This window comes from Triturus cristatus, chromosome 11 (genome assembly GCF_964204655.1).
Source record: "Triturus cristatus chromosome 11, aTriCri1.1, whole genome shotgun sequence".
Classification (NCBI taxonomy): domain Eukaryota; kingdom Metazoa; phylum Chordata; class Amphibia; order Caudata; family Salamandridae; genus Triturus; species Triturus cristatus.
In genome coordinates, this window is record NC_140594.1 from 354,984,577 (window position 1) to 355,010,233 (window position 25,657).

General features: G+C 45.5%; 1 protein-coding gene across 3 annotated transcripts in view; it reads left to right on the top strand.

Moving 5' to 3' along the window:
* Window positions 1–25,657, top strand: part of LOC146784167 (uncharacterized) — a 901,426-nt gene that overhangs the window by 232,473 nt on the left and 643,296 nt on the right. For all 3 annotated transcript variants that reach the window (XR_014970387.1, XM_085633210.1, XM_085633211.1), the window contains exons 7-8: window positions 22,661–22,746; window positions 24,533–24,801. Coding sequence is in view for 2 of the 3 variants with exons in the window: in XM_085633210.1 (XP_085489336.1) it covers window positions 22,661–22,746; window positions 24,533–24,801 (355 nt within the window). In the remaining variant the exon portion in view is untranslated. The remainder of the gene's footprint in view (window positions 1–22,660; window positions 22,747–24,532; window positions 24,802–25,657) is intronic.

Genomic DNA, 25,657 nt, shown 5'->3' on the forward strand with positions numbered 1-25,657 from the left:
CATTCAGTGCTGCTAGCCCACCAGCAGTATTTGATTTACAGGCCCTGGGCACACATGGTGCACTGTACTAGGGTCTGACAAGTAAATCAAATAACCAATCATGGAGTCACTAATCCATAACAACAATTTACAAAAGGTAGCACTTGCACTTTGGCACTGAACAGCAGTGTCAAAGTGCCCAAAGCATTTAGACCAGCAAAAACACAGGAGGCAACAGCAAGAACATGGAAGGGAGACCTACGCCAATGGTGCCAAGTCTAACACATGTCCCCTCCAGCTGAAATGTGGGGAGAACTACCCACCCTCTTGGGATTTCTCTTCACTAAGGCGGAAAAATCTGGATAGACCATCAAGCATTGGCGTGTTCTGTACCAGGGCGGTGTTCCACCGTGAAGTCCATCCCCTGTAACAAAATGGACCACCTCAACAGCTTTGGATTCTCACCACTCATCTGCATCAACCCATCTGAGGGTCCTGTGGTCTGTCTGAACCTGGAGTCCCAAACAAGTATGGTCTCAACTTCTTCAGTGCCCAGACCACAGCAAATGCCTGACGGTCAATCGCACTCCACCTCTGTCCCCGTGGAAGTAACCTCCTACTAATGAAGGCTACAGGTTGGTCTAGGCCCTCTTCATACATCTGTGAAAGCACAGCCCCAACACCATGCTCTGAAGCATCTGTCTGCACAATGAATTCTCTTGAGAAGTTGGGCGCCTGAAGCATGGGCGCCGTGCACATGGTAGATTTCAGGGCATCAAAAGCTTTCTGGCAGGCATCAGTCCAGTTCACTTTCTTGGGCTGGTTCCTGGAAGTCAGCTCTGTCAAGGGTGCAACAATGCTGCCATACCCCTTGACAAACCTCCTGTAATACCATGTAAGTCTTAAAAGGCTCTCACCTCCTTCTGTGTCTTGGGGGGTTCCAAAGCCAGAATGGTATAAATCGTGGGCTGTAGGGGAGCCACCTGGCCACTCCCAACCTTGTGTCCCAAGTACACCACAGAACCCTGCCCAATCTGGCACTTACTCGCCTTGATCGTGAGGCCTGCACTCCGCAGCGCCTTCAACCCTTCCCAGAGGTGGTGCAGATGTTCCTCCCAAGTGGCACTGAACACTGCAATGTCATCCAGGTAGGCGGCACTGAAATCCTCCAGTCCAGCCAACACCTGGTTGACCAACCTGTGGAAGGTGGCAGGGGCATTCTTCACCCCAAAGGGCATCACCCGGAATTATTAGTGTCCGTCTGGTGTGGAGAATGCTGATGCCTCTCTTGTCCTATCAATTAAGGCGATCTGCCAGTACCCAGATGTTAAGTCAAACGTACTGAGGTACCGGGCAGCCCCGAACCGATCGATGAGCTCATCAGCTCTGTGGATGGAGTGCGCGTCAGTCCTGGTGACTGAATTGAGCCCTTGGTAGTCCACACAGAACCCGAGTTCTGGTGTGGCACCGGGTGCGGCAGCCTTTGGGACCAAGAACATTGGGCTGGCCCAAGGGCTGTTTGAGGACTCAATTACCCCTAGTGCTAACATCTTGGAGACCTCCTCCTTGATACAAGCTCTGACCCTGTAAGTCACTTTGTAAATCTTATGCTTTACTGGAGGACTGTTCCCAGTGTCCACATCATGGACGCACCACGGAGTGACACCGGGGGTCAGGGAGAACAGATCAGAAAAGTGCTCCAACAGTTGGCGGCAGTCATTCTGTTGCTCAGGGGTCAGGGCAGTAGAGAGGTTCACACCGTCCACTGACCCACTTTGCTCCCTGGCAGCCAGGAGGTCAGGAAGCGGCTCAGTCTCCTTTTTCATCCCAGCATCTGTTGCTAGGAGCATGCCCACTTCGGACCTATCCAAGTGGGGCTTCAGGCAGTTCACATGCAGGACTCGCAAAGGGTTCCTAGGAGACTGTAAGTCCACCAAGTAGGTGACATTACTCTTACGCTCCACCACCTCAAACGGTCCGGTCCACTTATCCTGGAGCACACAAGGCTTCACTGGGGCCATGACCCAAACTTTTTGTCCAGGCTGAAACTCGATCAGAGTGGCATTCTGATCATACCAACGTTTCATCTCCTCCTGGCTGGCTTCCAGATTCGCCTGAGCGAGTTGCCTGAAACGCCTAGTCTGGTTTCTGAAGGCCAGCATGTAGCTATATACATCCTGGGAAGGTTTACTGGGAGCTTTCTCCCAGCCTTCTTTCACCAAACTCAGAGGTCCTCTCACAGGATGGCCGTACAGCAGTTCAAAGGGACTGATCCCTAAGGACTTCTGTGGCACCTCTCTGTAAGCAAACAGAAGGCATGGCAAGAAGACATCCCACTTACGCCTCATGGGTTCCTCAAGACCCATAATCATGCCCTTCATGGTCCGGTTGAATTTCTCAATCAGCCCATAACCTTGGGGGTGGTAAGGAGTGATGAACTTATAGGTTACACTGCACTGCTTCCACATGGACTTCATATACTTAGATATGAAGTTGGTATCACGGTCTGACACCACCTCTCTGGGGAACCCAACACAGGAGAAAATCCCCATTAATGCACGACCCACCCCGGGGGCCATCACAGTCTGGAGAGGGATGGCTTCTGGGTACTGGGTGGCATGGTCCACCAAGACCAGAATGAACCTGTTGTCCATGGCTGTCTTGGGATCCAGAGGCCCCACAATGTCAATACCCACCCTCTTGAAGGGGGTGCTGACCACAGGGAAAGGTTGGAGAGTAGCTTGTGTTTCCTCCCACTCTTACCACTTGCCTGGCAAGTCTGACAGGTCCTGCAATGAGTATCTAAACTCTTGCGCATTTGGGGCCAGTAAAAGTGGGTGACAAGCCTTTCAAAGTTCTTGTCTTGCCCCAAATGTCCTGCTAAAGCACATTATGAGCCAGACTCTGTAGGAAGGATCTGAAGTGCTGGGGTACCACCAGCACACAGGCTGACCCAGGCTCAGCAACCTTGGGCTCACTATACAGGAGACCATTCTCCCAGTAAATCCAATGTGATCCAGACCGATCACCTGCTGCCTGGTTTGCAGCCTGTTGCCGCAAACCCACAAGAGAAGGGCACTTCTTCTACTCCTCGCAGAACACTTCCCTGGAGGGGCCTCCTTCCTGCTGCCAATGGGTCAGCTCAGGCAGGTCCCCCAGTTCAGCCACTTGTTCCCCTGTAGGTTCCAGGGCATCCCCCTCAAGGTTTGCCTCCTCCTGGACTGTGGGAACTTCAGGGCTGTTTTCCCGCACCCCCTGCCTCTTCTCTTTAAGGCAGGCACCTGGGCCACTCTTTCAGGCTCCGGTTCTTCTTGAATACCCTTACCGGTTGCCATTGACCAAGTGGTCACACACGCCCACTCAGGCAGACCCAACATCTCCAAATGAGACCTTCTCTCCACCTTAGCCCAAGGGGAGCTCTCCAAATCATTGCCTAGTAGACAGTCAACAGGCATGGCTGACCTCACAGGTACTTGAAAGGTACCTGAGAACCTCCCCCCCCACTCAAAGGGAACCTGTGCCACCTTGCAGTGGCACTCTGAATTGTCAGCGGCAACTACCGGGTAGAATGCGTTGGGGATCAACTGATCTTCAGACACCAGCCGACAACTGACAGCTGTCACACTGGCTCCGGTGTCTCTCAGAGCCTCCACCCTATGGCCATTGATGTTCACCCACTGCCTGTACTTCTCAGTGTTATCAGGCAGCTGAGTCCTGGGGACCATCTTACTGTCTCCTAAAGAGACTAGGGACATCTCTGAGGGACCCCACCCACCTTGGGCACCCAACTCCTCCCCCAAGGCTGCACTAGCCATTTCCCGAGGCGGTGCATCAGTGGGTGCAGTGGTCACTGTGTTGGGACACTTGGGACTTCCTTGGATGTGACCCACCTTTCCACAACTAAAACATGTCTTGGGACCCTTAAGAAAACAAACTGAGGGCTGAGGCAGACACAGAGATTGCACCTGTCAACAAAGGTTTTGGCAAGTAATGTTGGTGCAGGAAAACCAGCGAGTGCACCCCTCGCCACTCCCTATTTAGAAGACCCAAAATTACAACAGCATAAAGAATAGGAATTCCGCACACAGAGATTATGATTATATTCAGAATCAGTTGAACAAAAGTTCTTATTGACAATCTGAAGTACCGGGTTTTTAGAACCCAGCGGTGCAGGGGAACACACCCTAAGACTTCGGATTCTTCCTGTTTCAGACCCACAGAAACACAGAGTCTTCTAGATGAAATCAAAGATCGTATTTATTGGCTGCAGACCAATCACAGATATCCGAGAAGTACACCACGATGTATGTTCTCAGGAGACTGCTCCCGAACCAAAAACCAGTCTTTACTTATATACACAAAATTACGCTTAGGGCAACACCGCCCCTGTTTTACAAGTGGTCATTCACATATTTTAGTTTCAAAGGAACAGCAGAGCCATAATGACAATCCCACATTTCAGTTCATTAAGCATACAGTCATTTTACCCAGCAAGGCTCAGAACTTTCATCAGATAACAGCGGACCCCAATAAAACGGGCACCTCCTGCTCGTAAAACAAGCCATAAAGTAGGAAACTGAGTCAGGTGTGAAATAGCTTAGTCAGAGATTGTGTGCGAACAAGGACTTTATGATGGGTCGAGCCCTGATGCTAATCACATTAGGCCGCGAGAAAAGGAACTGGCCGGACAGGATTGACCTCGGGCAGCGGAGTCAGTTTGCACAGGTCAGAGAGAAGTCAAAGAAGGGGTACGTGTCCTTTTAGGCCGAGGCAGGGCCTTAGTGCGCAGCCTATGTGAGGGCAACCACAAAATGGCTACTGTTCTAAAGTGGAACCCAAAGGGTTCAATATGTGGTATCGTATGCACGGTGAATTCATCAGTGAAACATGACGAAAACACTCATACATACCGCGTTACTCATTTGCGGTTCGCTGATACCAAAATTGGCATGGTGGGACCATGCCACCTATACGGCTCCGAATTTTACAGTACCACAGACCCTCCTTTTGCCCTTACATAGGCAAGAACTATACTAATCTGAGTCCAAGTCTATGTTCATAAAGTCATGGAGATGTTGCTGTAGCATCATCCTATTGCTTAGCTCGTCCCTTGATACAGGTTTCCTTACACATGATGTAACACAGAGGCTACACATTACAGGAGCACACTGTATACATAGACAGAACAGGAAAAGAATGGCTAAGATCATCCCAATGACTATTAGAATCGTCCATCCCCAAGCTGATATCAGTCCCCAGAACCACCCCATCATCGACCAATCTCCTTTATCCACGTGAATGGATTTGGAAATCTTATGCAGTTTGGAAATGGCCTGGTAGACTGTTGGCGCGTTATCTGGTATGAAAATACAACAGCTCGATTGGATAACCTTGCATACCCCACCACGGTCTGCAAGTATGACATCTAAAACCATACGGTTCTGTAACGTCATGAGGCGATCCGCTTGAAGCTCAGCTGTCAAGTTACCAAGGGCACCGGCCGTCACATTAACAGTGGATTCAACTACACGAGTCAGTTGTCTCAGGTTCCGACTATTGACCATTGGTCCCCAAAATGGCAGGAAACCCAGGAAAAAGTCTCCCGCTTCCTGACCAGCAGTATCCTCCTTACTAACAACGCCTCTCACAACTCTGGTCTTGTGATAATCAGAGGCGGCAGTAAATGTTGGCGGTAGCAAATTCGCAACATAACACGTGCCCGAGAAATCAGGGGGCAACCATGTATATGCTCGATCACTACAAACAAAGTATGTACCCTTGGCAGCCAAAAACGCAGGGGAAAACTGTGATGGGAAAGTGTACGTTTCAGTACAGTTACTCTTCCCTAGTTGAGCTCTTGGATTCTGACCGTTGCCTTGTAGACAGAACCGACCTATGTGGTGTACGACCCAAATTGGAGATGAACTTTTGCGCTGTTTTTCGCCCAAATTAATGCTATACCCCGTCGCGTTCCAACCTACATAAGCTCGCAACTCATCCTTGGGAATAGATGTATATGCATCGATATCTCTACTCATGTCTGCAACTCCTCTCATCAAGGCTTTATTGTTCGAGTTAGCTCTAGTGGAACGCGGTGGTCGCAGTGAGTAGGTTTCAAGCGCAAAAAGAAACATGGTCTGGAATGCCCATGATGAACCATTATAGCTAAACGGCAGTACTAGATATGGGATGCCCTTATTAATGGTATGCGGCATCAAACCACACACCCAGCAGTTCGTTGTATTCATAACTAGTTGGTGCTGGTGCAGGAGTTGAATGAACGAATTGTTTACAAATTCAGCACGTCTAGCTTGTTCGTGTTCTGGCAGAGGGTGGAAAGAGTGTGGAAAAACAGTAGGAAGAGGTGTGGGCTGTACAGTGGGTGCAAATGACACTTGGAAAGACAATAATACACAACCTACAGAAAACATCATTATGCTAGATAGCACAAACAGACATAATACTACAAAACATTTGCTATTCATTATTTTACATATTCTGCTCTTGAAATTTATTTCCTCGGTGGGCCTCTCCATCCTGAGAAACTCCATCCTCTAATCGTGCTGCTCGCGGTGGATGAGTATCTTCTGCTAAGGAGTACACCTGTCAGTTCAGGGAACGCCCTAGACCAACCAGAACCATTGACCTAACGTCTCCGGCTTGTACCCCAAAGTCTTGGCACCGCGACCCTGCTGCTGAACCCGGATGGTGGTTCGAAAAATAAAAAGTCAAAAAGTTTCTCAGATGAGAGAGCTGCACTTTTGAAAATATCAAAGGAAAATAATTTTTATTTGTCCATAGTCCTTGGCCATAAATTGTACCTGTTTTTCCCAGGTACTGTCTGGTGTCGAAACAAGAGTTCAGGCTCTGTGGTGTCCAATCGAATTGATGGCGATATAGCTTCTTGCAGAATGTCGTCACTTTCTTGCTCTGTGATTGTTCCCTTTACACGTGCATTGCTAAAAGGCACAAAACGAGGCACAGTCTCAGCCTCGGAGTCAGCGATCCCCTCCTGGACCCACCGACCATACGGTAGGGGCAAAGGGATCCTCTTGCAATGTATGCCGTGTATCCAATTCTTTTTCCCTTTCACTCGAACCGCTGACCTTGTCAATAGCAGGACTAGGTGGGGGCCGATCCAACGGGGCTCATCATTTTTTGTACGTTGAAAATTCTTAATCAGCACCCACGTTCCAGGATTAATAGGGTGTCCTTGAGCTTCAGAGGCCTGGGGCAGAGTATCGTGAACCTGTTGGTGTAAGACACGCAATTTAGCCGTCAATTCATACAGATAATCAAGCAGTACTGGATGTTCGATTTCACTGAACTTTGTCGGCCTTGGCACTCCCCATACAATTTCATACGGACTAAGTCCCACTCGTGAATGCACAGTCATTCTTGTTGATAGGAGTGCTAAGGGCAGAGCGTCAGGCCATTTAAGACCGGAGCTTGCCTGAATTTTGGCCAACTTAAGTTTTAAGGTGCCATTATAGCACTCTACTAATCCAGCTGATTGGGGGTGATTTGCAGCGTGGAACTTCTGCTTAATGCCTAGTCCCTCACACACATTCTTCATCACTCGACCTACAAATTCACTCCCGTTATCACTCCATACCATCCTTGGCATTCCGAACCTAGGGAAAAATTCTTTGACAAGGGCTTTAGCTGTGGATAAGGCCGTATTGTCTTTTAGGGGATATGCTTCTATCCATCTTGAAAAAGCACAAACAACAACCAGTACATATTTCAAATTGTTGCATCTTTCCATGTGGATGAAGTCTAGTTGCAGAACTTCAAATGGATATGATGGAGGCGCAAAATGACCAGGTGGAGTTGGGGTTCCCCTACCAGGATTGTATTTCAGACATATGATGCAATTTTTGACGACATTCTCTGCACATTTAGGGATTCCAGCATTCTGCCATACTGGAGCCAACAACTTACAAATCCCTTTCACACTGATATGTGCCATTCCATGTGCCATCGTAACCACTGGAAGCACATATGCATCAGTTAACAACCATCGCCGGTGTTCTGACAAATCAATCCAACAACCGTTTTCATCTAATTTACCCTTACTTTCTTCCCACATACTCAATTCTTTCTCTGTGGCTTCAGATTGAAGGGACTTCACACTCTCTATCGTGTCTTCACACATTCCAACATCACCAACCCATCTTGCAGGGCCTGCAACATACATTCGAGTTGTCACATCTTTTGCTGTTTCTTTCGCGGTTTCGTCAGCAAATGCATTACCACGCCCAACATCATCGGTAACCTTCTTGTGTGCGCTGCATTTCACAATCGCGACTTGTAACGGCAAGGTCAGTGACTCAAGGAGATCATTCACTAACTGACCATTCTGAATCTTAGCTCCATGCGAGGTCAGGAAACCACGTTCTTTCCACAAACGCCCAAAACTATGGGCCACACCAAAAGCATACTGACTGTAAGTATATATGTTCACTTTCATTCCTTTCGACAACACGCATGCTCTTGTAAGTGCAATTAATTCTGCTGCTTGGGCTGAATTATGTGGTACGCGTGCAGTTTCAACAATCGTGTGCAAAGTCGTGACAGCATATGCAGCAGTCGTATCACCATTCGGAAGCTTGAAGCATGAACCATCCACCCATAAGGTACCGTCACATTTAACCAGGGGAGTATCTTTAAGATCCACTCTCCCTTTTGTTTCTTCTTCTGTTCTGAACAGACAATCATGCTGTTCAACCTCATCTGTGTCTGCCGAAATTGGCAATAATGTGGCTGGATTCAGCGTGTTGCACCTTTTTATGTGCACAAGGTTTGCTAACAGTGTCAATTCATACCCTGACAATCGAGCATTAGTTAAATGCTGTGTCTTGGTCCTGTTTAACAATGTGTCCACTGCATGAGGAACCATTACGATCAATGTGTTATTCATCACTAATCCAGCAGACTGTCGAATAGACACAGCTGCTGCCGCTGTGGCTCTTAAACAACTTGGCAATGCCCTCGCTACAGGGTCCAAAGTCGACGAAAAATACGCGCATGGACGCGGTCTGTCTCCAAACGGCTGTGTTAGCACTGACAATGCGCAACCGTCCTTTTCATAAACATACAAGGTAAAAGGCTTACTATAGTCGGGGGTACCCAACACAGGAGCTGAACATAATGCCTTGCGCAATTCCCAAAAACTTTTCTGACACTCTTCAGACCATGGGACAGGATTCGGTGTATCTTTATATGTTAATGCTAGCAATGGTTTTGCCAGCAAAGAAAAACTCGGGATCCAGTGCCTACAGTATGAAGTAATGCCCAAGAAAGCACGCACTTCTCTCTTTGTCCTTGGCACGCTTAATTGTGCAATGGCTTGGATTCTTTCTGGGGTCAGCTTCCTTCCCTCCTTCGATAAAAGATGACCTAAATAGGTCACTTCTTGTCGACAATATTGCAGCTTAGAGAGAGACACTTTGTGATGAAAGGCAGACAAATGACGCAACAATGATGATGTAGCTCCTTTACAAATCTCCTCAGTATCCGCGGCGATTCGTAAATCGTCAACATACTGGATAAGGGTAGCACCATTAGGTAAAACAAGGGCATCAAGCTGCGCTTTTAAAGCCTGACTGTATATTGATGGACTTTCACAGTAGCCCTGTGGAGCGCGTTTAAAACGGAAACTTCGACCTCCTAAACAAAAGCCCAAAATATCCCTGCTCTCCTCTGCAATCGGGATACTAAAGAAAGCATTCTTTAAATCAATCACTGAGAACCAAGCAGCGGAAGCTGGGATCATAGTCAACAAGGAAGTTATATCAGGGACGACTGGAAACTGTGGCACAACTACCTTATTGACCTCTCTAAGATCGATCACAAACCTGTAAACAGGTGGCTGAGAAGGGTCAGTACGTTTTAAAACAGGCAAAACCGGACTATTGCAAACGTTGCCTCTTGTCTCTTCAATTACATCCTTCTCAATTAAATCATAGATAATTGCTAACAACGCTTTTTCACCTTCCTTAGAGATCTTGTATTGGGGAATGCGGGGCAATTTAACATTGGCTTTTAAAGTGACAACATACGGCGGTATTTCCAAAAGGCCCACATCATTAGGGCCAGTGGCCCAAAGGGCATCAGGAAGAGACGACAATTCAGCTGGCAGTTTATTCTTTGACAAATACATGGGAGAAATCACTTCCTTACCCAGCGTAAGTTGTACTCCCGAGGGGGAACAATATAATGTCGCATGTAATCTCTTTAACAGATCCAATCCTAACAGGTTTCACCACATCCTGTCGTTAGGATCAGGGGTGCTTTCAGCTCGCAAGGTCCAACAGAGAGGGCCATAGGACTTGAGATCGGGTTCCTAACCGGGGCGCCAGAAAAACCTACTGAAACATTCATTTCGCCAGACAAAGGCGCGCCAGGGAGTTTTGAGCGCATAATAGAACTCTTTGCAGCACCAGTGTCCAGCAGAAAGGGCTCTGTTACACCCGCTGTGGTCACCTTAACATACGGTCCGCTCTGATCCACTGGCACTGAAACAACTCCCTCTCTCTGTCTACGGCTGTCCTAGTAATCATTACCGTCCGTATTATCATCTTCTACATAATAGTCATTATTATAGTACTGAGCTGTCTTGCCAGTTGCATTGGCTTGCTGATCAAAACTATTCATCGTATTTTGAGGCGGAAGAGGACGCGCGTTCTGGGGAACATTTCCACGCCCTCTACCTCTTGGGGCTTGCTGGCCACCTCTACCTTTTGCGCCATAAGCATTATTTGTGCGCTGTAACAATCTAAGACAATTATTTTTAAAATGACCTTCCTCCTTGCAATATGAACACTGATTGGGACCGATAGGGACACGTGGTTGATAATACCCATACATTTGTTGATTATTCTGAAACTGTTGGGGTTGCTGATAGATACCCTGGGTTTGCCTATAATTATTCTGACCTTCACGTGGCGGATAAGCCTGCTGTAAAAGAACCTTCGTTTTCAACTCTTTCGTTTTCTTGTCTGTTCTATCCTTCTCATCATTATCCCTATTTTCGTAATACTGCGCAGTAGCCAGTATTTGCGCTGAAGAGGAAACGGCCCAAGAACTCTCCGAATCTTTTAATTTTTTACACAACTCTGGAAGCAAATTATGCACAAATTTATCAACAAATAACCGTTGGCCACCTTCTGTACTCATGTCCTGACCACTGTGGTCGATAAATGTTTCTTCAAACCTGGTGAAGAAATCGGACACTGTTTCATCTTTCTTCTGTTTGCATGCGGATAATTTATCCTAATTTACACTTATAGCGGGCATTAAAGTTTTCATATAGTTAATTATGCTACCAGGGAGTTCTGCTACCGCGGGCTCAGGCTTGGCACCACCAACCTGTCTATTGTCTGCATTAATGATATTAGCCCATGTGTCACCTAGTTCTGCAGCATGATCTGCATTACGAATCAATCCCCACAAAGGCTGTGGAACAACATTCCCGAACAACATATCTATGTCAGCCAGGTTTATGACACACGATTCTGCAGTCTGCGATAACTCCTTATAATATCCTGCAGGGTTCTTACGGGGGTCAGGCAATGTCTGCTTGAGGGCTAAAACTTCAGATCGTTTCCAGGGAACATGTACCCAAACACGTTGAAAATGTGGCAGAACTGGTGGATTAGCCTGTGCATCACCAGGTCTCCAGACTGGAGGAACCTCACGCATCGGGTATTGTCGCGCTTTTACCTGTTTCCCTTCAGGGAATTCCTGTTCAAACAACGACTGCCGACAATCCCCATTCCTGAAAGACAGCAGTGTCGCAACTGCTTTCTCAACATCAGAACCCACAATCGTACCTTTTCCAAATTCAAATCGCACTTGACACAGTTCTTGCGGACTTGAGTCTAAATCATTATCTTCCAATTCCTCACATAGGATTTCACACATTTTCTCAAAAACGTATCTCTGTTGTGGTGCTTCCCATTGATGAAAAACATTCACAACAGACTCTACATCATATCTAGAAGGATAAACAATCCATCTGCGTGCCATGCGATCCAGTTCTTCTTTCTCTCTAGAACCAGGTATTTGACTACGTAACTGCTTACGTTGTGGACCAGGGGTCGTACTAGATGACCCAAAGAGGGGTGATATAAGAGTAGTGACTGCACTAGCTATTCATTGTCGTGCAGAAGGAGAAGTTGAGGCAAGAACCGGGGCAAAAACAGAGGGAAGAAAAACGGGTGTAGATACAGATACAGGGTTAGTAGCAGGTAGGGCACCAAGGGAGGCAGCTGATGTGCTAGGTAAAGTCGCAGGGAGCGCAGAAGTGGTAGGTAGCAAAATCGGCGTCCCTTGGGAAGGCTGTGCTACCGGAATAGGAGCAGGCTGAGGAGGAGCTGGCGGGTGCGGGAAAGCTTGCGGTGCATTAGCTGTAGGCTGTACATTTACGGGTTGCGGAGGCGCTGTAGCATTTTGCGCATACGGGGGTGGCGAACTTAGCAAATGTGACATTAGGGAATCTTTCTCTTTCTCTTTTGACTCATCTTGTTGAAGGGGTGGCAAAACTGGGTAACATTTATCAATGACTAGTTTGCGTTGCCTGTGCAACTGCTCATTCATTTGGTCCTCTTCATTATCTTTAAACTGCACAGCTGCTTGCATTATCGACATACCTCTCTCTCTTTTATTCCTCTTCGCTAATTTAATTTCTGTTGTTTGGCTTCCTTTCGCCATAGGCGGAAAGAATCAAACATCGCCAACCGGGCTTTCTTCTTGAATAATTTAACTTCTAGGTTATCTAGGATCTCTGTGTCGAAACTACCATTTTGGGGCCATTTTAAAACACCATCCTTCCTGGTGTATCGGACCCATACTTCATTATACATAATGGGGCCCACGCCATGTTTCACATAAAGCTCATAAGTTGGAGTTCCAATTGGAGGAACCGGACACGAATCCTCTAATCGGGAATCCCTTTTACAACCAAAACAAAACAAATTTCCAAATATACTAGAACCAGGCATATTCGCTCACTAGTCTAGTTTCAAACTTCAAAGGATTATCGAATACGATAGTCTCGTGAATACACGAGTCCTCTGGCTTTGGCACTTGCAAGTTCCAAATCAAAACGATCCCGAAGGATACCAAAATCCCGAAGGATACCAAACAAACTGGGAGACGCTCCACTTATACTTAACTGAGGTATCGATGACTTCACCAGAAGACTCTCTCAATTGTTTCGCTCTACCAAATCGTCAAGGGTCCAAAACAGGGCGATTAATCAGGGCAGCAGTCCTTCGTAGCCGTCGGGACGCGGAGAACCTCGCAGAAAAGACTTTCGGACCATGTCGACATGCAGGGGTCGATGAAGTGGCGGCCATCCTCCAGAATTTCCACACGAAGCTCCTCACGAACCTCTGGCTTGGACCGGTACCGCTGAAATCGCCCCGAGTTGGGCGCCAACTGAAGTGGCGGGTTTTTAGAACCCAGCGGTGCAGGGGAACACACCCTAAGACTTCGGATTCTTCCTGTTTCAGACCCACAGAAACACAGAGTCTTCTAGATGAAATCAAAGATCGTGTTTATTGGCTGCAGACCAATCACAGATATCCGAGAAGTACACCACGATGTATGTTCTCAGGAGACTGCTCCCGAACCAAAAACCAGTCTTTACTTATATACACAAAATTACGCTTGGGGCAACACCGCCCCTGTTTTACAAGTGGTCATTCACATATTTTAGTTTCAAAGGAACAGCAGAGCCATAATGACAATCCCACATTTCAGTTCATTAAGCATACAGTCATTTTACCCAGCAAGGCTCAGAATCCTCATCAGATAACAGCGGACCCCAATAAAACGGGCACCTCCTGCTCGTAAAACAAGCCATAAAGTAGGAAACTGAGTCAGGTGTGAAATAGCTTAGTCAGAGATTGTGTGCGAACAAGGACTTTATGATGGGTCGAGCCCTGATGCTAATCACATTAGGCCGCGAGAAAAGGAACTGGCCGGACAGGATTGACCTCGGGCAGCGGAGTCAGTTTGCACAGATCAGAGAGAAGTCAAAGAAGGTGTACGTGTCCTTTTAGGCCTAGGCAGGGCCTTAGTGCGCAGCCTATGTGAGGGCAACCACAAAATGGCTACTGTTCTAAAATGGAACCCAAAGGGTTCAATATGTGGTATCGTATGCACGGTGAATTCATCAGTGAAACATGACGAAAACACTCATACATACCGCATTACTCATTTGCGGTTCGCTGATACCAAAATTGGCATGGTGGGACCATGCCACCTACACGGTTCCGAATTTTACAGTACCACAAATCTGAAGAAATTTTCAAATCCATATAGTCTCGTTTTCTTTTTTTGAAAATTATTCTTTATTGGAAAAGCGGAGCACATCAAGTTGATAAAATCCAAGATTCACAATTCATTAGCCGACGCATTTCGTCCCTATAGGGACTTCTTCAAGGCTCTAATGTCAGTTCAAGGTGTACATTCACAAAAAGTTAGTATGTCCACAAATAGTTCTTGTGACATGTAAGTAACATATCTGTATAGTTACCAATAACATGGCATAATAGCCAGTAACGATCGTCTCAGCGTCTGCTTCGGTTGAGTCGGCTAATGCATTGTGAATGTTGGATTTTATCAACTTGATGTGCTCAGCTTTTCCAATAAAGAATAATTTTCAAAAAAAGAAAACAAGACTATATGGATTTGAAAATTTCTTCAGATCATCAATAACAACTTTATTTCAACTGATTTTGAATATAATCCTAATCTCTGTGTGAGGAATTCCTATCCTTTATGAGGTCTTGGGACCCCTTTGAACAGTTCTACCTGTCGGGACCCATGGTCTCTTCTCAGTGGGAGGCTGGGAACCCTTCCCTTGGTTCCCTTGGGGATTACTTTGGGGCCCTTTCTGGAGCTCCTTTGGTTTACCCTTGTCCCCCCCCACTCTTCTGCTGGGGACCCTGACCACCTTTGGCAGAGTCTACCACAAGTCCCTTGTGGACGCTGGTACTGGTCCGCCTCCACAGCAAGCTTCCTGGGATCAGTCAGCTTACTATTAATCAGGTGCTGGCGTAGCTCTGGAAAACAACTACTGGACAAATGCTCCCATGCAATCAAATCATAGAGCCCTTGCAAGTCAGTTACCTTGCTACCCTTCACCTGACCATCCAATGCTCTGCAAAAAAAGATACATATTCCACCGAGGTGCTAGACTCCAGCTTCTTGCAATTGCAAAATTTCTGCCTATAAAGCTCGGGGGTCAATCCATACCTGGCTATTAAGGCTTCTTTCATGTGGGCATAGGACATCTGATCCTCTTTGGGCAATGCTAGTAAGGTTTCCCTTTCTTCATCCATAAAGCGGCTCCACAACCCCGCTCCCCAATTTTTCTCAGGGACCCGGTGGGACGTCATCGCTACTTCATAGGCCTTAAACCACTGCCCAATATCCTCTCGCTTTATGAATTCCTTAATTACATCCTTAGTAATATATACTCTCCCTTCTGCAGGCACAGACGGTGTGCTGCCACTAGAGGGAGTGATCTGTAAGCTCTTTGCTTTCAGCTCCAGCTCCCTCACCACTCATTTATGCTCTAAAAGCATCTTCTTCTCTTCCATGGCTAACCTCTTATTTTCTAACTTCAATTTCTTACTTTCTATGTCATTCTGACTCCCCACTTTGAGCTTGGCTAGCTCCATCTCATGCACCCTGCTTTTCTCCCTGTCCTCCAACTCCTCTGGGGACGGGCCTTTTGAAGAAACCCTGCTGCCCACCCTGGAAGGCGCTTCCTCCCAGTCAGGCAAAAATTGCCCTCCTGCTGCCCATCTAAATTCTCTGCCTCTTTCCTAGGCTATCCAGGATGCTCACTGGCATTCCTAGATTCCAACCAGGCCGTCAGCACCTTTTGGTATTCCTCCTTTCTGGTGAGGCCTCTTATAGAGATTTTAAATTTCTTGCAAACAGCTTTGAGGTGTGGCACAGTGTGGGTATCAACCCTCTCTTCTTCAAATTCAATATCCACAGATGCAATGGATGCTGCTTTGATCATGGTGAAAACTTGGCAGTTCTCAAAAAATAGACGTTCCAAGGAAAAACTCGACCAAAATGTATGTGGTCGTGTAATGGTCTGCACTCACTAGTAGTGTACACCAATCACTGTATGTAAATCACAAATGCAAGTCCAAATCCTCCCCGCTGACCACCAGTGTTAGAAATGGGGGTCTCAAGTTGGTAGAGGTAGGTACCTTTGTCCAAATAGGGACCCTTGCTTCTAGTCAGGGTAAGGGGGTACACTCCTAAAATAATCCCTGCTCACCGCCTTGGTAGCTTGGCACGAGCAGACAGGCTCATCTCAGAGGCAGTATGTAAAGCATTTGTGAACACATACAGTATTACAGTGAAAACACTACAAATGGACACCAGTTTTGAAAAATAAGTAATATTTATCTAAATTTACACAAGACCAAACAACAAAAATCCACAATACAGTATCAAAAATAAGGCTCTTAAATGGTAGAAATAGTTCAGTTCAATGCAAGTTGTAAATGCAATACTTTTCTCACAAAGTACCTTAGATGCGTCATGCAAAACAAACAAAAGGGTCGCAGGGAAGGTGATGCGTCACTTCCTTGCTTCGGGGGAGGCGATGCGTCTGTTCCTTACTGCAGCTCAGGGGAGGCGATGCGTCTGTTCCTTACCGGAGAGGAGGGGATGCTTCTGTTTCTTACTGCATTCTGGTTATGATGTGACAAGATGGCGCCTCCATGCATGGCAACGATCCGGTGCGATGCAACAAAATGGCGGCGCGATGCGACGGTCTGGTACGATGCATGATCTTTTGCAGCCACACGGCAGGTGCTGCGACGGTTTTCTCGGTGATGCGTCGGGACCCGGTGTGGATGCGGCACTCTTCTTCCTGGTTGCTCGGCGAGGTGTTGGAACCAAGTGCGTATGCGGTACACTTCTTCCCCGTGGCTCGGCGATGCTACGTGAATTGGTGCGGATGCAACATGCTTCTTCCTCGTTGTGTCAATCTACCAGCTCCCAGTGACAAACAGTCTCTAGAGGTCGTAAACAGCAGCAGGCACCTCTTTGCAGGTTAGAATTCCCAGCAAGGAAATTCAGGGAGCTGGGGGTGAAGTCTTTGTGTCCCTGAGACTTCAGAACCGGAGGCAAGCTCAGTTCCAAGCACTTGGAGATCTTTTCTTCAAGCAGGTGACAAAGCAAACAGCAAAGTCCTTCCTCTCCTTTCCTTGGCAGCAAGCAGCCACTGCAGGCCACCCCCAGAGAGCAAACAGCACAGAGGCAGTATTCCTCCTCAGCTTCTCCGGCTCTTCTCCTTGGCAAAGTTTCCTCTTGATTTCCCAGAAGTGATCTAAAAGTCTGAGGTCTGGGCCCCTCTTTTTATACACACAAATCTTTAGTTCTCTGAAGGCAAAGAGTGTCTGTACATAGCCAAAACCAGTTTTGTCCTCACTGGTGCAGCTTCCTGGCTGGAGGTGGAGACAGCATTGTTGAAAGCAGAACCGCCCCAGGCAGGTGAAAGGAAATCTCCTCCCCCTACTCTAAATTCAACCCAGGTCCATTCAGCCCAGCCCTGACTCATCAGACTGCTGGAGCCGCTGCCCTCCTCCAGCCCCTGTCACTCACAAGCCAGATATGCAATACACAAACCTAGCAGAGGCACATTGGATGGTTAGGCAAGAAAATACCTACTTTCTAAAAATGTTATTTTCAAACACAGAATGTAAAAATCACCCACACTAAAAGATGCACTTTAACATTCTGAGTTCAGGCATACTAAACTTTATTTTCTTATCTTGTCCCCAGGGTCAGTTATGTTTATAAAGATGTTATAAATGAACTTCCCATTCTGGCCTATGGGAAAAGATAGCCTTGCAATAGTGAAAAACGAAATTGGCAGTATTTCACGATCAGGACATGCCACACACATCAGGGTATGTCGTACCTTTCACATACAATGCACCCTGCCCACAGGGGTACCTTGGGCCTACCTTAGGGGTGACTAACATGCGTAAAAGGGAAGGTTTGGGGACTGGCAAGTGTGTGCACTTGCCAAGTCGACATGGCAGTCCCAGACTGCACACAGGCTCTGCAATGGCAGGCCTGAGTCACATTTTACAGGCTGCTTCTGTGGGTGGCACAATTCGTTCTGCAAGCCCACCAGCAGCATTTGATTTATAGGCCCTGGGCACACATGGTTCACTGTAATAGGGTCTGACATGTAAATAAAATAACCAATCATGGAGTCACTAATCCATAATAACAATTTACAAAAGGGAGCACTTGCACTTTGGCACTGAACATCAGTGGCAAATTGCCCAAAGCACCTAGACCAGCAAAAACACAGGAGGCAACAGCAAAAAATGGAAGGGAGACCCACGCCAATGGTGCTAAGTCTAACAATGATGTTTTGCTGTATTTTAGGAAGCCAAGACAATCAATCAACAGTATATTGCAGGTCTTCCAGATATTCGGTGAATATACGGGATATCGGATAAACTGGGGTAAATTCCTGCTTTTCCCTCTGACTGGAGAGGCCCCGACTTTAACATCAAGATGCAACGTGCCCATCCAGGAGAATGGCTTTAAATATTTGGGAATATACATTACCCGTGACCCAATGGAATTCTACACCCAAAACCTGGAGCGACAGGTAGACCGGCCTATAAAGCTGACACTTATGGGATGTGCTGCATTGTTAAAGATGATGGTTCTCCCCTGCTTGCTCTATGTACTTCAAAACTCACTGTATAAGGTCCTTCCCTCCCTTTTTAGCAGAATAGACTTAGAAATTCGATCCTTGATATGGAGTGGGGCTGCCCCTAGAATTGCGTTGAATAAGCTACAAAGGGGGGTATTTGAGGGAGGACTGACGGTACCAGATGTACTGGTATATTACTGGACATCTCAACTAGCAATTGTGAATGACTGGATGTTCGACGACAGGGCTGAGCCAGCATGCAGGGTTGATAGACTAACTTTTGCGACGCATGTTCCACTTGGACTGTTATACATAAAATGTATAGACAAACAACTCCCCTTACATACCAAAACAGTAGTGAAAATATGGAAGACAGCCACAAAGTAATTGGGATGGGAAAAGAGTCTATCGGGGATGACCCCATTATGGGTGGGTGACCGCCTGGGAGAAGTCAGTAAATTGAAGGGCTTCGCTAGATGGGACCTCATAGGATTGGAAAAATTGGGAGATATCTGTAGAGGGAGAGCGTATATAGAACGAAAAAAAATTAGAGAGAGACTATGAGATGGGAAAGGGAGAATGGCTGAGATATATCCAGCTGGGACGTGCAATTAAAAAATATTTGAGGGAAGGCGATACACTGCCGGACGCCTCGCCACTAGAAGATAGGGCCTTGACTGAACAAATCAGGGACAAAACCATTTCCCTTTCTACAAAAATATAATCAATAACGCCTCAGACCCCACTACGGCTCTCAGAGCGGCTTGGGAGAAAGATGTTGGCACTCTTGAGGAGGAACAATGGGCAGAAGTGTTGCAGGGCCCACGGGAAGTGGAGATCCGGACACGGTTCCGCCTGATACAACTCAAGATACTCCACAGAGTGAATTACACAAGGTCGGCAATGTTCAAAATGGGACGATGTGAAAACTCTAGATGTCACAGGGCTTGTGGGTAGGAGGGGTCATCTTCCACTTGATTTGGGAATGGCCAGCTCTTCAGCTTTACTGGAGCAAGATAGCACCCTGCAGAATGACAGAGGTAATGTGTATGGAGGTGCCGGCTAATCCAAAATGGCTTTTTTTGATAACAGGGGCAAATGAAGACTGACCACAACACACACAGAAATGGCTATCTCTGGCCGCAGTGGTAGCAAAACGTAACAAAGCCAGAACGTGGGGAGTGAGTATACCTCAGTGAGTGACAGACTGGGAAAAAAACATAGATTGGTGCTGGCAAGCGGAGGTGACAATCTATAAAAGAAGAGGCTGCCCCAAGAAAGGAGAGAAAATATGGGGGGCATGGCAGACATACCAGGGTCTATAAAGAAGGACACAAAGAAATTTGGATGTGGCCACTCGGTCTAATAGTAGCAATCATTATCAATGGTGTAGAATACGAGGTTATTACCAAAGTAACAGGATTATCTGTGATTGTACATTTGCTGCCCTTTGTTGCACAGATGTTTTATGTTTAAAAAAAAAGATTATTAAAAAAAAAAAAAAAGACTATTGTGGAGTGGCCAAAAATCTGCCAATGCTAGGGGTGGAACGTAGCGTTCAGCCCACCCTTAATCAAATCTTTGTGCCTCTTTGAAACACTTTGTTTCACTTTGCCAACTAAACTAGCACACACACTCACCTACACGCACAAATACACACAAAGAAATGGCCTGATACTTGTCTTCATTATGGATGTCGGACCCTTTCGATACAATGAAAAATTGTTATTAAGTCTTGCTCGTGGTAGAGGGCACCCCATATTATTTAAGAAGAATGTCATCTGTGTCTAAGGGTTCTAGTTTAACTATCTTGGGACAGACAATTGAGTGATACACACATTAAATCTGGGCATCCTCATAACAATGAACCTTTCTTCCAGGTCACACTGCCTATTTAGAATGTATGTCCACTATCCAGACAACCACCTTGAGGTCTCCTCTATCAAGAATTTCTGCATTTATTGTTCCGCAGCCACCTCTCTATAACACTTGATGCCTCTAAGAATGAGACATACCTGCATTACCTTCTGTTCCCATATACAACCCAGAAGCCCCATACTTCACAACCCATTCAACTCGATGGGTGAGAAAGGTGTTCACTCTACAAAGAATGAGCAAAAACTCTGTAATGAGAATTACTTGTAGATAATGTTAGCAATATCTATTTTTGTCTCTTCCTTGTCACCCTGTTTACTAACAAAGATATACCAAATAACAATGAAAGCCAGCAGCAAATTATAATGTAAATTGTTTCATTCATGGATCAGACACTAGATCAGTGCTATACTGCAATAGAGTGTAAGAACTGAAACTCTAGACTTGCAGAGACAGAATTCCCTGGCTGTCATCTGTAATCCACAATGACAGTAGAAGTGGAAGCCATAAACTGCTGCCCTGTTAATATCCTTTGGAGGAGCTTTCTTGCTGATGCATAGGAGGCCAGCCTCCTTAGAAACTTTCCCATTACAACTGGAAGCTTGCCAGACAGAGTGTATACCTTTTAGAATGAAAACTCTAATATACCCCAAGATGCATTGGACAGCTTTTGCCCTTTCTAAACTTTCCTGTAGATCACTAAAAGCTGCATTGATAAAGTGTTCTGACAAAGACGACTAAATCAGTGCTGGCCATCCAACATCTAAAGCTTGAAGTTAATACTGATCTGGGAAGGGAGATCAGTGCTATGTGCCAGAGAAGGCAGACCAGACCTTTGGAAGAAATTCATGCCATATTTTTAATGTTAATGACTGAGGCAAGAAATTTAGACACTATGAAATACAGTAACTAGATTCCTAATGGATGTTACAGCTACCAAAACTACAATCAAAGGATCAAAGGGAAACATCTCCTGGGTTCAAAACGTAGAGCTTGACCCCGAACTCTAACATTTATAAAGGAATAATTTATTTTGTAGATGATTTAGCAACTAAAACCCATGGAATAATAGAGACATTTGTTCTTCCAATATATTTAGCACTACACAAGGCTCACACAAAAAGATAGCAACAGCCTACTGTGCTTTATGTGTATCAACTGTTGGCTACCTATGAAACCCTTTACAAAAAATGGGGTTGTCAAACTCATCTCATGTCTTTAAATACCTCAACTGTTCCAATGTCCTGAGCATGCCTAAGAGCGCAGGTAATATATGCAATCACCTCCGTTCCCTACAAGAAGCCATTGTTTTAATGCTCTCTTGCAGTCTGGAAATATTCCTCTTAGCCTTCTTAAACAGATATGCCCTGACAGCACTATTAAAATGCCTCCTATTGGCTGGAACCTTCTGATAAACCATGGTAAAGCTGCATTTTGATCAATTCTCCACAACCAGCTGCCTCAGATCATGGTATCAGATCTACCATCCAAGCTCAATACACAGACTCAGGTCAAAGCACTGGATCTACTGTAGAAGCGACAATCACAGAATATGGTTCAAATACCTAGAGCACTGTCAAAGAATCAAGCCCAGAACAAATAATTCAGCACCTAATTAGGCGATCCACCCATTATGAGACCCTACAAATCAGGCTGCTAGAAACCCTCTAGTCAACTGTTTTGGATGTCATCTTGGTCATGCTGAGTCGAATTCAATCATCATACTATGTGCTTTTTTATTTCTTTTTAGCCTTTGACAGCAACCCACACAGCACACTTTACCACTGTGTCCACAGCACCTCTTGCCACATAAGCCATGTACTTGACAGCTTCATGAAGTCCCCTTTTTAGGCTAATTCATCTCTGACTCTGCAACAGTCACAATGTCAACCACACACAAGGATCTCTGCTCCTCCTCACCATATAGATAATACCCAAATTCACCACGATGTCAGCAGCCACTTAAAAGTATCTTCCACCAAAATTCCAAAACACAATTTGAAGTGCTGCTTTGAAAAGGGGTATGATACTTTTCAGGTCGATAGTAATTGTAAATCATAAGCAATATGTTTCCTCTTGCAGACGGATTATGGCTGTGATATGGAGAAGGGGAGTGTGTGTACCTACCACCCAGGTGCTATTCACTGTGTACGAAGCATCCAAAGCAGGTAATATGCAGCACTATCAAATTTCCTCAGCGATATTATAATACCTAGGGTGGACTATGTGTATGAAAGTCAATCAACAGATGTAGATTGATGACTTTACAGGCCTCAATGAAATTACTCTATAGAAATTTGAGCCAGAATTAAAGCACATGCACCACTATGAGTGAGACACCGTGGATCGAAAGTAGGCATCAGGTAGAACATAGCCTCCTTGTGATCTCTAAGGACTGTGCATTTAAAGAAGGCAAAAGATAGAAAAATTAAACACCTAGCCTACCTTTGGCCCGTGTCCGCTCCAGCTCAATATATTCCTTTGGCCTGTTGTTATACATTGGGCTCTGATTGCTGCATGCAGGCAACTCTTGGCCATGGGAATTTCAAGTGGGAAACCATATTGTTGCGGCTGCATATCCAGTATAGCGAAGAGTAAATTTATTCCTAATCAGAAATCTCATATTAGTTAGTTCACTGGCAGGTTGTGTAACTCTAGGGCAGGAGTAGCCCCATTCACGCCCATCTTGGAGATTTGTGAGTCCAAAGCGTAATCCCTCTTCATTGGCCGTCCTGATTTCACCCTGGTGGCTAAAGACTAGGGAATAGTTAGCTTGGTCCAGAGCATAGACTACAAAGATCCTCCCTCCCCTTATTCTAAGGAGTCTTGGGGCCAAATAGTGCAAAGTGTGCTCAATAGAAATATGGATATCTGTCATTATAAATTATTGACTTTGTAAATCCAAAATATGCATCCTCTTTTGGAATGAACCATGCCAGTACTCTAATTCCTGAACTTGCTGCAGGTTTACTCAGCCCCTATTTTGTTTGAACCATGTTGCGCTGTATGTCTTCGAAGGCAGAAATACAGTCTACTCCACCGACCGACAACAGAATCATTTGAGTCAAAGGCGGGAAGGAAAGGGTGGCTCAGGTGCCATGCGTGTAAGAAAATGTCTGGTAGGTTTGTAAATTGACTATGTGGAATTTTTAATCTAAAGAGATGTGCAAAGATTTATCAACCAGTAAAGTTATGGGAGTTCACGATTTTCACCATTTGCATAGTTGGAAGGATTCACAGATACCGCAGCGCCTAGACACCCCAGGGTATTAGTTGCGCTCTAGAAATGTAATCATCATCATCACAGTTAAAGATCGTTTTTGCTTGTTCCAATTTAATATGCACATTGCGATTTTATTCGCACTGTGTTGCGAGATCATTTTCAGTCCAATCCAACAATGGCACATGCATGCAACATTTCCTCGTGGGTTTTCCTTCTGTGATGTAAACCGTTGCAAAATTCAGAATTTTCACACAAATGTGGAGAAAAACCTTAAAAATGTGTATCTTCAATTGCAAAGTGTTCTAATATTAGTTTGCAAAGGCTGTAAAATGAAAACTGAAACGGTGCACTCGGCGAGTCCAAAGAAGGTAAAGGGAAGACCTCAATATAATATGTGGTATTGCAAGGGATGTGTTCGCCCAATTAATACAAGAATTTGTTTTCTGCCTGAATAGCATTTTTCAAATGTTCGCATGGTGTCTGAGTTCAAAGCATAAGTTAAAAAGGATTCTGGAGTTGTGAGAATTAACAATATGGTCTTTTTACTCAGATGAAGATAGGAGAAGGAACCCAGACGTTGCTCAGAATGAACTATGGTGGTTGATGTGATATGATGAGCAGGGAGTGGGCCATGGTGAAATGATCACTCGTTTTCACTTGTTCCTCTTCCATCCAAGACCACCCTTTGTTTGTGAGAGTCTGAATGGTTGTTCTTGTCATTCTCTTTACAGTCCTAAATATGGTTCTGGACAGCAGTGCTGCTATGATTCAACGGGTGCCCAAGTTCTCACAAAGGACTCATTGGGAGGCAGCACTCCAGACCGTGGCCATGACTGGGGCTCTCCACCATACAAGAAGCCCCCCAGAGTTCCTAGCTTTTCCCACTGGCTCTACGATGTCATCACCTTCTACTATTGCTGCTTGTGGTCTGACAACTGCCAGTACTACCTTGAGCGCCGACCCTCCAGCGAATGCCGTACCTACACACCACCCAGAGTTGGTAAGTTTAACTTTGTGTGCAAGTGCACAGGCATAAAGAAGCTAAGTACTCCAGCAACAGCTGACACATTTTGTGTTTGTCTTTTGGGAATTTTTCTGCAACAAAATAGTTTGTAAAGAAGATTACTCTTTCAAAATATTTTCATGGGAGGATTATTCTCATGTAAAATTATATTTTGCATGTTCTTTCTCCTCCCACAAAATGTACTTTTTACACCGGCCTAGACTATCTTCTACTCCATATGAAGCTGAAAATATCTTTTCCAGCTATGATTTACTGTCAATATTTCCCCACCCTCCTGCTCAACTTTCTCACTTTTACACTCAACAACACTAGTTGGTTGATCAATCAAGATCTAAAATGTCATCCAGTTATTCACCAAAAAATTAATTATAAGCATGTATTTCTTACAAATCTAACAATTACTCCTAGGCCTTGTACATCCTAATTTTCCCCGGAAAATTAATGAATAGATACATAAATAAAAATACAGGATAAACACATTGTGAAGATAAATTTGCTCCTTAAAATCCTCAGAGAAACTTGATGTCAGCCACCCACCACCTTCATATGATGAGGATGATGACAGGTATGAAAAGCAACGTAAAATGACTCTGGGCAAACCTGTTGAGGAAACTAGAAATGTGCATGTTTAGTGGAATTCCTCAGGTGAATTCTTTGATTAAAAAGCAATACCACCTATGCTAGATAGTTTTCAGGGGCGCATTTTAAAACTAATTTACACTCATTTACACAACATCTTGAATTCAATTTATTTCTCAGTATGTAACAATTGAAGTCTGTCCTGCCATCAGAAATGTGACCTTGCCTTTTTCAGGTTAAGAATGAGGCGAAT